The 17,608-nt window shown below is 34.1% G+C and overlaps 1 protein-coding gene across 4 annotated transcripts in view; it reads right to left on the minus strand.

Annotated features, from left to right (window-relative positions):
- Erbb4 (erb-b2 receptor tyrosine kinase 4) overlaps positions 1–17,608 on the minus strand; it is a 1,021,671-nt gene that overhangs the window by 283,543 nt on the left and 720,520 nt on the right. For all 4 annotated transcript variants that reach the window (XM_031367819.1, XM_031367817.1, XM_031367820.1 and 1 more), the window contains exons 6-9: positions 9,764–9,882; positions 6,953–7,094; positions 4,219–4,332; positions 1,295–1,421 (exon numbers count right to left, since the gene is read on the minus strand). In XM_031367819.1, coding sequence (XP_031223679.1) covers positions 1,295–1,421; positions 4,219–4,332; positions 6,953–7,094; positions 9,764–9,882 — 502 coding nt within the window. The remainder of the gene's footprint in view (positions 1–1,294; positions 1,422–4,218; positions 4,333–6,952; positions 7,095–9,763; positions 9,883–17,608) is intronic.

Raw genomic sequence — 17,608 nt, forward strand, 5'->3', positions numbered from 1 at the left:
TTGCAATCCTCTACTATACACATGCTGCCAAAACAATCAGTCCCATTATGTATAGTCCTTGGTTGGTGGTTGAGTCCCTGGGAGCTCTGAGGGCGCTAGTTAGGGCCAATAAGTGGGAGAGGGTGGGGTGGCAAGCATGGGGAGGGGGGAGGCAACAGGGGTTTGTTCTTATTGTTTTTGTTTGTTTGTTTGTTTTTTGGAGGGGAAACTGGGAAAGGGGAAATAATATGACATGCAAATAAAGAAAATATCTAATAAAAAATAAAAAAATTGTAAGTTAGTAATCTTAATTAAAAATATTGGTTTGTCTAAACATAACACAATAGACAGAAGATACATATATAATTTTTTAGGTTATGACATGGGGCCATATTAAAAACTGCCTTTTTAATAGAGACATTTTATGCAAGAACATAAATAACAATTTGTTTGAATGAAGATAAATACTCTGTCCCATTGTTCATGCTGTTCTTATTTGGAGATATTTATTCATAATGTGTTCAGTTATTTTGCTTCCGGAAATGATTTGATATATGTTCAGTGTAAGAATTGAATTAAAAGATGCAAGAGATAGTCTTTATTTGTAGCCTGTAGCACTAATATTTAGAGATTAAGTAGTAATATAGACAAATAGATAAAATACAAAGTATAGTTATTGACATTTTTATTACACAATAATACAAACTCAGTTATTTCCCAAGTTAAAGCCAGCAGGTGGTTCTGTAATGAAGGACCCCAGATAATGTAACAATTTTTATTACCAAAATAAAATCCACTTTATAGTAGAGCTAATTTCCCCATATAAGAGAAAAATAGAAGAATACAACAGAAAAGGGAATTTTTAAAAGCAGATCCGGAGAATTTCAACTTAATTTTAAGTTCGGTTCTTTAAGTTGCTCCATGTTAAGGTTTTGTGTGTTCGTTTGTTTATTTGTTTGTTTTTCAATATATGTTGTTTTGAACAAATTTCTTGAAAACTCCAGGGTACTTCCTCACTTTATGTTTCGTTTTAAGATGCTAAGGCCTAGGCTTCCTACAACTATGGATTTTAGATTTCCCTGAAAGTACATTCAAGCCAAATTAGAGATTGGCATTCCCATTCCTAAATAATAACCAAACTCCAAATGCAGCTGTGTCCCCAGAACTACTGGAGGGCTGTCCACTGCTTTGGCTGGAAAGAGTTGAAGAAAACAGTAACACTGTTCTATGTCCAGATGAATCAACAATGCAAGCCTGCAGAGTTAAAGTGCATCTTCATTTCACAAAACAATATTGTACAAGATTGAATACTGACCCATGAATCCCAGTGACAAGAAAGATGAGATTCCCATTGATCTTTGTGCAGTTTATGAATTTGTCAATATTACTGGAATCCACAGTCTGAGCAGACATCAACGATCCAGTACCGATTCCATCACATGCTGTAGAGGTAAGATTCAGAGTAAACAGCTGCAAAATGTATTCTCGGCTAATAAATCACCGCATTTTTCTTTATACAATAAAAATATTTATTTCAGAATTTAAAATTACTTATTGTTTTTCTACACACAAAGGTATTTATTGCTTTCTTTTGGTTTTCAAGACAGGTTTGCTCTGTATAACCCTGGCTGTCCCAGAACTTCCTTTGTAGACCAAGACGGCCTTGAACTCAGAACTCTGCTAAGATTAAAATGAGTGCTGGGATCTCTCCCATTTCACCTTTTCTGAACTGATATTTTGTCTGACTTGATTTTGTGCAAGTCTTGTAAATGGCCTTAGAACTCTGATGCACTCCTATGTTTCTCAATCCAGGAAGTAGTGTAAGGAGGAAGAGAGGATCTGAGAAGATGTGGGGAAGGGAAAAGAATAAAATCAAAATATATTGTATGGCCATGCATGGTGGAATGCACCTTTAATCCCAGCACTTGAGAGGTAGATTCCATTTGATCTTCAAGATATTTTCTCTTATTGGCTCATTATTATATATATTTCATTTCCCAATGTTAAGCCCTCTTCTGTTTTAGTACACACACACACACACACACACACACACACACACACACATGATTAAATATGGATTCAGAGACTGACTTATTTTGCTTAACATAATGATTTTTTGTTTCATCCGCTTTCCAAAATATGTCACAATCTTTTTCTAAAATTTCATTGTATAATACTTTTATTATTTATTAATTTCCTGAGGGACAACTAGGCTGTTTTCTATTTTGTGATTATTTTAAATAGTATTTCTATACACTTGGCAGTGTGAGTATCTGTAATGTGTTGATTTTGATCCCTTTGGTTATATATAAAAGTTGAGTCATATGGTAGCTCTATTTTTCAGGGTATATTTTGTGGGGGGAGGGATCAACCTTAAAACTGGTTTCCACAGTGCTTGCACCAGTTCACATTCTCAGCAGCACCAGCAGGTCATGGGTTTCTTCCTGTCTTTTCTGCCTTTTTTTTTTTTTTTTTTTTGCTAGCATTTATCATTAGGTTTGATAACAGCATTTAGATTCTGTGTGAGACAGGACATTTAAGCCGTTTTAATATGTATTTTCATGACTGCGTTTTAGAGGAATTTTAGCCCTGAAACATGACATGCCTTTAATCCCAGGAGACAGAGGCAATCAGATCTTTGATTCCAAGGCCAGCCTAGTATAGAGCAGGTTTCAGATGAAGAAAAGCTTAGGTCAAGTCATTGTGGTACAGGCCTTTAGTCTCAGCACTCAGGAGACAGAGACATTCAGATCTCTGGGTGCTAGGCAACGAGTTTCCTGAGTCAGTGTGTTGAGACACAGTACAGTGGAGTTGAGTTCATCCCAATTCAGTTTGTGGCAGTTCAGTTTCTGGAATCCAGAGGAACTTTTTATTGGGACAATTTTACAGTCCAGTTACAGAAAGAACAAGCTAGACATAGGTGAAAACAGAATGAGAAGGAGCCAGAAGATGGGAACAGATTTCTAGAGTTTGAGGCCAAGCAGATCAATTCAATCAGAAGCCTAGAGGAGCCAGTTTAGATCACTCAGTTTGGAGAGGAGTTTGAGCTAGAATTCACATAGAGCTAGAGAGGATAAACTTATTCTGTAGTAAGTGTCAGAGTCTGAAACATTCTAGGCATAGATTAGATTTACAGAGGCCAGAAGCTTCCAGGAATAGGCCTAGGTTAGCAGACTGAAGTAGCAAGCCTTGAGGGTGACAATTACTACAGAAGAATAAAAGTTACATTTACAAGGCTTACGATGCAGACCATTTTGTCAACTATTTGTTGGCTCTATGTATTCCTTTATTTGAAAGCCATGTACTCAGTTCACTAGCTCATTATTCTTCTTTAATTCCTTATTCAGCATTTACCGTTAAGACTGAATAGAAATATTACCTCTATATCACAACCTAATGATCAAGAATCATTTTAAGAGTTTCACTTAACTTTAAGAGCCAGCATATGGTTACCATCTAGGCATAACTGAAGTAAAGCTTTTTATCAATTAATACATTTTATCAATTAATACATATATTATGAGGTAAAATTTCTTATATAAAGTTTATTTCAAAACCTGAATTTAATATTTTAAATGATGATACTTTAGTAAAATGATTTCTTGGTTTACTAATCATTTACAACCTACAATTTGAATAAGAGTAGTGCATTGAAATATATGTTAAATAGAGAATATTGTGATATTAGCACTCTAGTACTAGGGACATATACATTTATATATATGTATATGCATACATATATATATATTCATATACATGCATACATATATGTATATGAATTTACCTCTTATAGCCTTAGTATTTCAAAGCTTAATATTTCAGAGATTTGAATTCTGTCCTTATCCAGCTTAAAAATAGCCTTCTGTGGAGAAATGCACACAAACACACACACACACACACACACATGCTTGCACGCGCACACACAAACACACATAAACAAATACTATATAACTTTTCTGAGAAGTTAATCCCACTGGTCTACAAATTGGTACATGAAGTCAGGAGACCTAATTTTAACATCAACACTCTGGAAGCAAATACAGGCAGATCTCTATGAGTTCTAGGCAAGCCTGATCTATAGATCGCGTTCCAGGACGGCCAGAGCTCCAGAACAGCTAGGCAAGGAAACACTGTTTCCAAGCACCAAAACCTAAGCCAACAACAACAACAACAGCAAAAAGGTTCAGAAAAGCTTTTGGTAAAGACCTCTTGAACCCAATGCCATGAAGTATCACTCACCTTTGGGGCAAATATCCGTGCAAGGCTTACACATTTTAATCCCGTTTTCTTCTACTTCCATCTTGGAACTAGGGCAGGCTCGTACGCAAGAACTGGAATCTACCACGAAGTTATCTGATATTTAAAAAGAGATCACATAAGCAATAATGGCTAACCATCAAGTTAAAAAGGAGATAGGTTGTGACTTAAAAATTCTTACCTTCACCGATAATGTATATGACTCTTCCCCTGAACCAAATCCATCCCTAAACACCGTAACTTGATACAACATCTTCAATGAACATGCTCCAGTTCAAGCATGGCATCTGAGAAGCATGAGTATCTGACAGCCTACTGCTCCTCACTCTGAATTCCCCTCAAGATAGAATGAATTATTTTACAGGCTTAGGAAACCACATGACATTTAGTTTGTGTTTCTCAATGGTTATACTTCTTCTCATGATATTATGCAAGTTGGAATTCTAAAATACTTCAAGTTCATGAGGGACAAATGAAACCTAGCTTAAACTACCTTGGATCAAGAGAGTGTACTTCATATCCAAGAGCTACTATTTAAAATGGGACCAGTGTTTTATAAGAGTACCACCAAGACTTTCTAATATACAGTGAAAATTTGAAAGATACCATGCTAGCAAAGGTGTACAATTAGACAAGGAGCATATTATTACTTAGAGTTGGTGACATGCTTAGGAAACCAGGAATCTTTGAGATGCCAAGATTTTCTCTTTGAAATAAAAAATCAATTACTGCATCTACAGAAATAGAGGGACAAAATGATGCTTGCAAGAGTAGTTTGGTTTGAAATGTAGCAACCTTTCCTAATTACTGCCCTTGACCTATACACAATAATATGAAAGATTCCAAACATGCTGCAAGCCCTAAGCAGAAAAGACATTCAGTCTTAGTAATTCTGATTGATGGGCCTTATGATCTACTTTCCTCTTTAAATTTTGTCTATTGTTAGGAGAAATGCCCTAGAGATTTATGAAGCCCTATCTAATAAATCCTAAATAAGACCTCTAGGTTTTCAGAGTCAAGACACATTATCTATGGTATGGGATTGTATACCAATTAACAAACAGCTTCTGAAATGAATTAGGACTTGATAGAGAATCTAATCATGTGGGTCTGGGCTGATTTTCTTTTTGTCAGCGTGGTCATCATCAGCATAGCGTATTTATTTGGAGTGATGAATTTATACTCTTATGAAGAGTCAACACAGCATGGAGCTGAAAGGAGAACACTTAGACAAGATAGTGGAAGAAGTTAAGTGAGATACAAGGCACACATTTTCTAGGTAGCTACTAGTTGACCAGTGACTATATGGAGAAAAAGGTGGCTCAAGAGTACTAGCTTGCACTATGAGAAGATGCAGGAGATACAGGGGATGCAAGTTAGAAGGATGGTATGGTCAATAATCAACAATGGATCTTACAATATCATACTCTAACACTAGACTCCAAGCTTCTGTCTGTGCTTGTGGATGCTTTCAAAGGAATGTGCTGTGGGTTGGAAGTGGATTCTTACAGAAGGCTTTAGAAGATCACAACCACCTTGGTTTTTCCCAGTATCTACACAAAAGTCTTTGTCAGAAGCTCCTCCACCATGAATCCGATCCTTTCTTTGCTTTCTGAGGACTGAAATCTCTGGCACCAGGAGAGAAATTTTACCCCTTTCTCTCTTAGGTTGTTTATGTCAGATATTTCAATCATGGCAACACAAGATAACTAATACAAGGAACATATACAATTCTGTTGGTATAAAATATTTTGGATTTCAAGTTCTCTGCCATCAAACCCCCTACTCAGAAAATGTAAGATCCACTTAACCCTGACCTTTCTTTCTTTTTTTCAACTAGAGTTTTTAGATTTCAGAATGCTGAAGTGGGCAGTGTAGACCCATGTTTAAAAGGTAAATGACTGAACAATCCAAAGATAGTTGTAGTTTGGCAATCCAGGCCCAGTGAGCAGACTATAGATGGTCTTAGTGTTACATTAGAAAAAAAGTGAAGTGTGTTAAACTGTCCAGAAAGAAGAATATTCCAGTTGTCTTATTTAAAGTCTATAGCTTCTAAAGTTCCACTTATAGGAGTGTTTAAGCAGATGTTATTTAATTAAAAATAAATAAATTACTTAATTAGACTTCCCAATAGGTAAAAAGTTCCATTAATCATTAAAAGCAAAGAGCAGCAATATGTATGTATTATGTATATTTATATGATCACATATACTATTTAACATGTGATCAAAGTAATGATGGCCTTCTTGAATCTCTAAAATATGCTATCAGTTTCATAGATATCTCTTATTAAATTGTTATTGCATATATTCTAGTATGAGTAAATAATAAGCAACAAATGTATGAATAAACCCAATATTATCAAAATCTGGCCTTATTTATAATATATCCTGCTGTCAAAATAATCTTTTCTGAGAAACAACATCATGTGTTGTAAACATAAGGTATAAAGAAAATAATAAGGGTTTAGGAACCTGCTTCTCTCCACTGTAACATCAATCCTGGCACGGCCTTATTATGACTTCAGAGTAGTAACTTAAACATGTTGATCATTAGTTTTCTCTTTTTTGAGAAACATGAATGGTAGGACCCATAGCCAATGTAAAATAATTTACCACATTTAATTTCAAGTTTCAAATTAAAATGATTGTATACGAACCCTCTCATTTTTCAGGTAAAGCTCTAATTATTTGACCTGTTTTAATGTGTCACTTACGTGGACATTTCTTAACACAGAATGCTCCATATGTGTATTTTGCATTGAAGTTGTGTTCCAGTTGAAAGGTGGTTGGATTGTAGACAAATGTTTGGGGACACTGAGTAACACAGGCTCCACTGTCATTGAAGTTCATGCAGGCCTGCAACACAGCAGATACATTTGTAAACAAACTTCCTACATACTTGTAAATAAAACACTGCTAGTATGGTTTTGTGGTAGGTACTGTTTTATTTATTATATTTCAATATTAAAAATCCTGCCCAAAGTAATAAATTGAAGTCATTGTGTCTTTAACTTTTCATCAGCCTCTTACCCTCTTGTGTCTATATATATTGCCAGCTATATTACTGGTCTTCACATAGAGTAGCATTAATGTGTATATATGTATACATATATGCATGCATATGTGTATATGATGTGTATATATATATACTCACAAACACACATATATTATAAAATAAATAGTTTTACACTGAGAATTGGTTTATAATATTGAACATAGACAGATGCGATAGATTATTTGAATTTGCACTGATTTAAGACATGTAAGTTCAATCTTTACAGTCAGCTTGTGTTTCCAATTCTGTACCTAAGGATTTTATTTTGGAGAGTGTGGTTGTTGAGTTTGTGCATTGTGTGACATGTAAAATACAAGTATCATCATTCTACAGTAGGAAACATAGTAATAGTCATTTATTTGCCTATACATCAGGAAAAAACAGGGCAAGTGTAGTGGTTATAAAGGTAAAATGTGAAGTGGTGGTAAGCTATAACCATCATGTGCTTAAATCAAGTGATGCCACATTTTATGATGGTACATCATTTCCTGTACCCACCATGTTCAAAAGGCATCTCTGTTTTGCTAATGTACATTTGTCTTCAAATGTCTTTTCATCATTGATATTTTCAAATTCACGTGAGAAAATTTGAAAACTATTTTCCTACCTGAGATGTCAAAAGAAAGCACATGGAAGTATTTGACTAACAAACATAGGGGCAACCTAACTCTTTTAATTAAGAAATAAGACTTTCTTATGAATAATTGAGAACTTAAAAAAGAGATGCCATGATCCAAAGCTGTGTTTTACACTTCGTTATAATTTGTGATATGGTCATTAATAAGAATTAATTTATTCTGTCTCCTCACAACATTTGCTTCATCGTTTGTTGTTTCATCAAATACTTGATCACAAGATGACAATTCTCTGTTGATGGTCTACAAGGTACATAATCAAAACAAGATCCGCTGATGATACATTATTTACTAAGATGACATTTTTATAGGAAGACTCTGTTAAAAAACAATCTACAAAACTTAGTAAGTTTTAATTTATAACTGCCAAACATCATGTGTTCTTATATCTGAATTACTAGCATACTTTCTGTATTGATATGCACTGTACATAGACTGCTTTGGAACAAGGGGATACAAGCCAGAGAAATTTACCTTCCAGATAACACACAAGCACGATATAACTTACACCAAAGCCTCAGTCTGGCATTCATGAACATTCTGTATTAAATGCCAAAGTCGAATCACTGGACCATTCCAATATAGTAATGAAACGAGAGCTCTCAAGAGCACCTGGTACTGCTTATCACAATAATACAAGTGAAAGGGCACAGTGCCACATCCTACAGGGAGAGGCTTTTCTACTGTTTACCACCACTCTGGCTTTGGAACCATTAATGCAACACCTGCAGTGTGCAGTGTCTTCAAAATCAAGCTTGGTTCTCCCCTCTATGCTGATGACAGACAAGAAAGGACCCTCAGTTTGGCTGCCAAAGCTCTTCCTTGGATACTTAACATGTGCGCGTCCCCTCTCTATTCTTTGTTTGAATCCACTTTAACCAGATGTAGTTTTATTTCACTATAGAATCATATCAAACAACTTAAGCCTCTTAGAATCTTTATGACTCAAGCAAAAACTAGCTATAGCATCGGTGTTCTAATTTTTATTTTGCTTATTAGATAAAGTCTCAGTTCTTAAAAATTTTAATTTTAATATGTGTTTGGTGGAACAAAATAAATTTTTGATATGTAATTTTAGAAGTTTTTAGAAATAGATTAAGTTGTACTCATTCTCAATGATAAAAGTGCATTGTTTATCATTTTAGATGAAATTAAATAGAATCTTGATTTATTGAGTGTATTATCACTCATAAAATTACATATAAATTAAAAGAACAAAATTTATATAAGGATATGATATAAAATATAATTTAAAAATGCCAATGGAGCTATGAATGTTGTTTTTTTGAAATAAAAATAACCTCTTCAAAAACCTAAGACATTTATACTATCACATAAATAGATTTAAATGTGCATTTCTTAATTTTAAATATAGAATAATATTAGTTTGTTAACACTGTAAACTGAAAAACATTTAAATGCATAGATTCTTTTGACAAAACCTTGAAATTGATATTAAAGAGTAAGCTTTCCTCACTCATGGAACTCAATACCTCTACAACATAAAGCAGTAAGCAGAGAAGGTAGGGAAATGATATTCTCAATTTCTTAAAGCCTCTTCTCATTCATGCTTTCCTGTACAGTCACTTCACACATAAATTATATCAGAAATGCAGGACTGATTAAGCTGGCACAAGCTAATTCTGTTTAATCAATAGAAAACTTCAGTGGTAGAATGGCATAGCACCTTTTACAGAACAAGATTTAATCTTAATATAATCTAGTGTTAAATATTCAATGTGAATGAGTCTGATTCAGACAGACAGACAGAGAGAGAGAGAGAGAGAGAGAGAGAGAGAGAGAGAGAGAGAGAGAGAGGTTAATCCTAGACTTACAAAGCAGTCAGTGTCCTTTGGTCCTGAGCAGCCTCCAGCACATTCTCGATGACAGCAGTCACTAACGTAGGGTCCATAGCACCTGCCATCACATTGTTCAGCACACACAGTCCTGGTCACTGTAGAAGACAGAGATGAGACCTTAATCAAAGCTATCCACTGACAGAACTAAATTTGTAATAACAACATATGCTCTAGGATAATATTTTATTTCACCTAGTATTGACTAATTCAGAAAAAAGTCATTTAATGAATTTAGTCTCTAATTAGGAGTAAGAAGTACAATTCTTTGGGGTTCAGCAATAATTTAATGAGCAGTAAAGTGGCTAAAGCAAAGTGCTTTCTTTGGGAGAAAGTGCCCTCCCAAAGAAATAGAGAAACATATTTTTATTTGATTCATATTATATTTTGCAGAAAAAGCAGGGAAGGGACAAAAACAGAAAGAAAAGGAAGGGAAAGAATGGAGGAAGACAGAAAAGAATGGAGGGAAAGAGGAAGGAGGGAAGAAAGGAAACAAGCAAGGAAGGAAGGATGAAAATATATCTATATTTTCAACTGGTCTGTTCTTACTCATGAATCCAATTCACAGCATCAAATTACTGTATAATTTAATAACAGGATTACTCAGATTGAGTATTAAAGTTACACCATGGGGATAAAAATGCTTTGTTAGTGTAAACATTAATGTGTATATATATATACACATTATATATATATATATATATACACATTAATGTTATATATATGACATTATATATATACATATGTAATGTTTTATATATATACACATATGTGTATATATATGCATGTAATATATGTATATTACTATATATATAATTACTCTGAGTTCTTTATTTACACTTCTGCCTCATTTCTTTTATGCTTTGTTATCATTTCTTGCAAGTGGGTTTAACATCACTTCTGTCACAGACGATATTCACTCAGCACAATTAATGAAATGTTATTTAACCAGTTGCTCCTCTAGAAACTAACTACACATGGATCTTCATTTTTCTCTTTATCCATCACTTCTGACACTAGAGAAAATCACCAATATCGATTGTTTCATTTTTTATTACTTCCCTAATTCTACACTAGTTTGTGTATACCTATAAAGTTTTGCATAGGGTTCTAAAAGTCTTCCTGTGTTTCCTCCCAATGAATTCCAATGTTGTGCTGAAGGAGACAGTTTAAAAAAACAGAAGCCATTGGTCGTTTCAGCAGTGATTCACATTATAAGATATTTGCCGCCCTTGTGCCTATGGACTGAATCCATAACAAAAACTAAGAATCCTTCATGAATCTATGAAACTTTCTACCTCCTCTGGAGTCATCCCCACCTCCGTGTTTTCCCTAGGTGGCAGTACAGACACTCCCACTCTGCTCCCTGTGCACTGGTTCTCATCACAATTCCATAAGGCATTTAGATACTGTAAAAGTTTTCCTCCTGTCTTCTCTGATGAGAAAATCCTTCTTTTCTTACCAGGCCTGTCTCCAAGCTGAACTGCTCCATTTCTCTTGTCTCTTAAGAAGAAGATGCAGTCCATACAGTACTCTGAGTATCAGATACCTAGTCTCATTTCTAAACTCCACTATGCTATATTTCATGTTACCATTTCAAAGATAGGACTAGAATGACTACCTGCCTAACAGGAATTGGGAGAAACTGAAGACATCGGATAAGGTGAGTAACAGTGAGTGTTAGTGATGCAGTTCAAATACTCTCCCTAATGTTACTGTGACCAACACATTTGTGTTGTCCATGGTAACTTATTTCTCCCAAGCAAATGGTGAGTGTGTTGACTTCTCCTAAAGCTCTGAAGTACTTATCTTTGGTCAATAGTACACTGTATTTAGAACTTGGCACAGAACAGTACACAGCTACACCCTTGCTGAGTGAGGTGTCAGAATTTGCCAATGTAAAGAATGCATCTACACACTTACACACTTTTTTTTTTTTTTTTTTTTTTTTTTTTTTTTTTTTTTGGTTTTTCTACACAGGGTTTCTCTGTATAGCTCTGGCTGTCTTGGAACTCATTCTGTAGATAGACCAGGCTGGCCTTGAACTCAGAAATCCACCTGCCTCTGATTCCCAGGTGCTGGGATTAAAGACATGCGCCACCACTGCCCGGCATGTTTTTTTTTTCAAACACACTTTTTGAAAAGATAAAGTGGTGTAAGTGTCTAACAGCACATCTCTTTTAGACGAGTAAGCAGCTAATTATCAAATAACCACAATTTACTATTTGTCCTTATATTTAATTGTTAAAATTTGTAAATTCCATTGCTGGTTATTTACTGATGCTGTAGGTTTACTTGGATCTGTTTCTGTGTGATATGACAATCATCCTTAGATTATTTATAATGTTGAAATATAAAGCCTATCACATTACTCTGTGTACAGTAAAATAAACACAAGTTTCAAATAGAATTTAAAGTAGGTAGGATTCATGATCTTTAGTAATTTTATTTTAGAAAATATAACCACATAATATTTTTTATCATAAGTGTATAGATTTTGATTTCTTTGCAGTGGTAAGGATTGACAGAGGTTCAACAATTTAGGTGCTCAACAAGTGTTCTACACTCTACACCATTCCTAATCTAAAGGCTTTAAAATATTATAAAATGTAAAATAATAGTTTGAATTTTCAATTTGAGTTATAATAGATTTCAAAATTATTAAGCTCTTATATTAGCATTCTGGCATGCATCCTAACGCCTGTGTACCTTGAAATGTTTTATTGAAGCTCATTTCTCAGTGATGTTTACATCTAGTTAATACCTGTATTTAATCTTTCCCAAATACCTGATTCCTAAAAAACTGACCTATTTTTTCCCATTCCTTATCCCTATCCTCATTGCTCTTGCTTGCTTTCTTAATTTGACTAGCATTTTCCTTCCATAATACAGTTGTGTCGAGTAACACTATTTAACAAGCTTCCCATTGATCTCTTAAATTTCTTAGTTTGTGGTCAAGTCCAAATTTTAGAATTGTAACTGGCAATTATATACTTTTAAATATATATATGTATATATATATATATATGTGTGTATTATATACATATAATGCATACTATAAATATATGTTGTATAATTAGTTATAGCTTCTAAATATGCATTATCATATACTATGCTTATAATATTCTTTGGAAAAATTGACTAAATTCCACATTTACTTATATGTACAACTTTGTATTTCATAGTACATAATGCAAAATATTTTTATACATAGATTTATAAAAAGTGTATCCAAATATATATTTCTACTCACAGATAGAATAAAGCTCTCCCAGTGGACTGAAAATAACTAATTAAAATAGCAGACATATGTTACATATGCTAAGTAAACAAATTACTGCATTCAAATAAGTGTAGTGAAGGGGCATCCCATTACTTTGTTCCTAGGTAACAAGCATTGCTCAGCTTAAAATAAGTACCACAGAGCTCAGCGCAAATATGTCTTCTATGCAACACTATATTTAATTTATGCTATAAGCAACACAATAATTAATTCTAGATATATATATCCATAGGTTAATTTTTATTTATGACTGTCTTGATTCATGATATTATACAAAATGTTTCAGTTTCCTTATATTTACTTTTGCCTTCTCTGCCAATTGGGAATAAATGTAGAACACATTAAACCTATAAGATTACTAACTCATAATGTATTTAAATATTATTTATTAAATATTTACATTAAATCTTTACACTCACTGAGAACAGTATTTATACATGAAAATAACATTCAAAAATTTATAAACTTTATAAGTTATTATTCTATGAAACTCTTAAGCATATGTTTTAAACTATTTCCTTATATATAATAAATAAATTTAAAATTTTTTTGAAGTCACAATATCTGCCATATAATGGCTAAGTATCTCATATTTCTTGGGCATTTAGGATATCTAATAGTCCATTTCATCTTAGTGGAATTAAAAAAAAAGCATCGTTCTAAATTTTTATCCAAACACAATTCCTTTAACAAAATCTGCTTCTGCATAGGGAAATCCTCCTGGAGCTACTAGATCTGCACAGGACCCTTTGGAACAAGCTATTTCGCATTACATTGGGAATTCATTCAAAGATACTGATCAAGTGTCAAGAAATGGAATTAGGGACCAACTTAGAACCAAAGCAAGAGAAATTCAAAAATGTACAGGCATCCTTAGATCCTTGCTTATCTCTGCTTCAGGGTATTTTCAATCCACAAGAAGAAGATGCAAAACAGGGAATTTATTCTAAACATGAGGATATACTCTCTTTATCTAGACAATGGAGGAGTGGAAGGAAACATTGCAGTCCAAGGAAGATATAACTCATGCAACTGTACAGACAGACCAGGAAAGGAAAAGGACATTGACATGAAATGTTTGGAAGCTGAAGCTGCATAGGCTACAGCAAAACTGGTGGAGGAAATGCAACATAAAATGAGCAGTTGATGAAAGAGAAAGGCAAGAGTTATCAGAAGAAAATGAAACAGATGACGGAGAAGATGGAGAAGGAACAGGCTCAGACAAAAGAGGAGCAACAGAAGAGCATTGAGTACCAACATCAGGATCAGCCCTACTCAATGAGGGATTACATCAAAAGAGCAAAAGACTTCAAGATGAAGCAAATGACTCTTCCCAAATAGAAACAAACCATGAATACTTAGAAGTAATGGGCTGAAAACAAAAAGCACTATCCTCTGTTCTTAATCAAATCAGAGCTGAACAGGTTATAGAATTTGAAACATGTGTCACTCCTACATCACATGAGAAAACAAAAGTCTGCAAAGGTGTGCAGTGGCATCATTGACATTATGTTTATTTTTCAAGGATGCCCTTAATGTCCTCACTGTAGGAGACATCTCAACAGCATTGCTATGTTGTTTCACTAGTTGCTCTCCAGGAGACAAATGGAGACTGAGCATATCCTTAGTGTTGGCACATAACTAGGAACCAAGCTATCCAAGTGCATGATGGGTCTGAAGAACAGCCTCATTTATTTACTGGAGACAGTTTAAAGTTCTCACATATCGAAACTGCTCAACCTCTCCACAGTGGCATGATTTGTGCACATCAATAAAGGGTTACCCTATTAACACACTACAATATAAATCAAGAGTTCAATCTGGGTATCTAGGGCATAGAGACAGTAGAAGGAGCCATTAGTGTGAAAGGGAATAAGTAGCTGAATTGCAAACAAATGGCTTGAAGAAGGAAATGTTTCAGTTCTTGTAGACTGACTCTGTAAGGGGACATTTCCAAGCTATAACAGTTTTCACCAGATTATCCAGTAGCATGATGAAAATTAAGGATAATGTGAAGCAGTTTGTAACTGGACTTTTAAATGATAATAAAATTATCTGTTAGAAATCAAAAGCTGCTATGAACATGGTGGAGCATGTGTCCTTATTACATGTTGGAGCATCTTCTGGGTATATGCCTAGGAGTGGTATAACTGGGTCCTCTGGGTAGTATTATGTCCAACTTCCAGAGGAACCACCAAACTGATTCCAGAGTGGTTGTACCAGCTTGCAATCCCACCAGCAATGAAGGAGTATTCCTCTTTCTCCACAACCTCTCCAGCATCTGCTGTCACCTGAGTTTTTTATCCTAGCCATTCGGACTGAGGGTGGGGTGGTGAGCAGAAGGAGGGAGGAGGGAACAGGGGTTTGTTCTTGTTGGTTTTTTTTGTTTGTTTTTTTGTTTTTTTTTAAGAGGGGAAACTGGGAAAGGAGATATCGTATGACATGTAAATAAAGAAAATATAATAATAATAATAATAATAATAATAATAATAATAATAATAATAATAATAATAAAAGAAACCAAAAGCAACCAGATATTCCATGACAGAAGAATGAATACAGAAAATGTGGTTCATTTACACATTGGAATGAATTTTTTAAAAGAATAAAAATCTATTCTACAACAGATATTTATGTAAGTTACCTTCAACATGAAAAATAACACTTTTTGTTATCAAGTGTTTCATGTTTCTTAACATCCAATGAAAATTTAGTGAGCACATGCCATATTCTACTTTTCTAGCTTCTGTGTTTGTTAGATAAATCAAAAAACCACAAAGAACGAATGTAACTAGTAAACTTTCTTTACAGACAACTTCCAGAGACTATTCTTCCTATTGATTCCTGGTGCTTGTTTTTAGAAAGAAAACATTCATTCCCTTTGATGTGTCAAAGGTAATGCAGGATGGGATGAAGACCAGCATTTAATATATTTATTTAATGATACTTGTTGATTATTCAGTATTACTTACTTAATATTGACAACTTGTCAAAACTTATTAATAATTGTAATGATGTAGACACAAAATAATCAGTGTCTGAAATCAATATCTCAACTTCACAAGCAACCTAGTATTGCTTTAACTTTGTTCATTTCCATCTTTATTCATATATTTCATTAGAGTTGCCTCCTATAGTTAGTAGGTTCTCTGAATTGCTTCACTGAGTCTACTAAAATACTTTGGAGGAGATGTAACTAGCTCTTGCAGTGTTGGAATGGCATTAAATGTAATTAAATTAAATGGTAAAATATTGGAAGTTAAATTACTTTTCATATTAATCATAGTAACTAGAACCTTAGAATGGGGAGTCATTCAAGAACACATGTAATGGAACCAGATGTGCAAATTTGATTAATAGGGAAACTATTGAGGGAAAAAAAAAAACACTCCCAGCAATTACTGTAGTTGTTAGCAGATGTATTTGATCAGTATCACCTCAATAAAAACAAACATATAAGCTCATATGTGGGCACAAGAAACCATGCAAACTTTATCACTTACTGATGAAGAAAATTAATTAAATAAAATGCAAACGCTTATAGGAAATGCAGTGAAAATAGACATCTCTGGAGGAGCCAGTATCTTTCGCTAATGTACAAGGAAGTTTCAGTTTAGATAGGGATAAAACCCTCAACACTGAAAAGTCTGAGTTCATAAATTGATACATGAATCACTAACAGCCATTTGTCTCTGTCCATCAAACCTATGTCTTTAAAGGTATATGACTATGCAGTTCTTTGTAGAGAAATATGACTTGCAGAGTGAGGTACATCTGTAGACAGTTGCATGTTTTGAACTGTTCATTAATTATAATTGCTCTTAATGTAAATTTAATAGCCACTAAGCCAAAACTACTAAATAAATGATACAAACATGACTCACAAAACTGTGTCGGCATAGAATAGTGAGAGGTTTCTCTTCTTGTCGTGAAATAAGATATAAAACATAAATTATAAGTTAAACAAAACCAAATGACAGAAAATAGAAACAAATAAGCCAATTCTAATAAATAAGAAACAATATCACAGCATTTGTACATACATATGTATTCAAATACATACACATAAATACCACACTGCTATTAATTACTTTTTATAAAAATCAAGGAGGGAAATTTTGCTCACAGATAGTGGCATTATTGTAATTTACTATGGGCCCTTGAGCATCATTTAAATAGTTGTACAGAAATATAAAATCTGTAAAGATATAACCTATGTATTTCAAAGAGCAAATTAATTATCCCAGTGTCACAGATGAAGACATTAGCATTTAAAAATATTTAACTAGGTAGCCTCAGGTCACATAATGAGTTATTATCAAACTAGGTGTTTCAATTACTTTCTAAACTCTTCTACATCTTCATGGATTGGTAGGCATTAAGTTTGAAGCCTCTGAGTGGTGGTGGCACATGCCTTTAATCCCAGCACTTGGGAGGCAGTGGCAGGTGGATTTCTGAGTTCGAGGCAGCCTGGTCTACAGAGTGAGTTCCAGGACAGCCAGGACTACACAGAGAAACCCTGTCTAAGAAAAACCAAAAAA

This window comes from Mastomys coucha, unplaced genomic scaffold, assembly GCF_008632895.1.
Source record: "Mastomys coucha isolate ucsf_1 unplaced genomic scaffold, UCSF_Mcou_1 pScaffold14, whole genome shotgun sequence".
Lineage (NCBI taxonomy): Eukaryota > Metazoa > Chordata > Mammalia > Rodentia > Muridae > Mastomys > Mastomys coucha.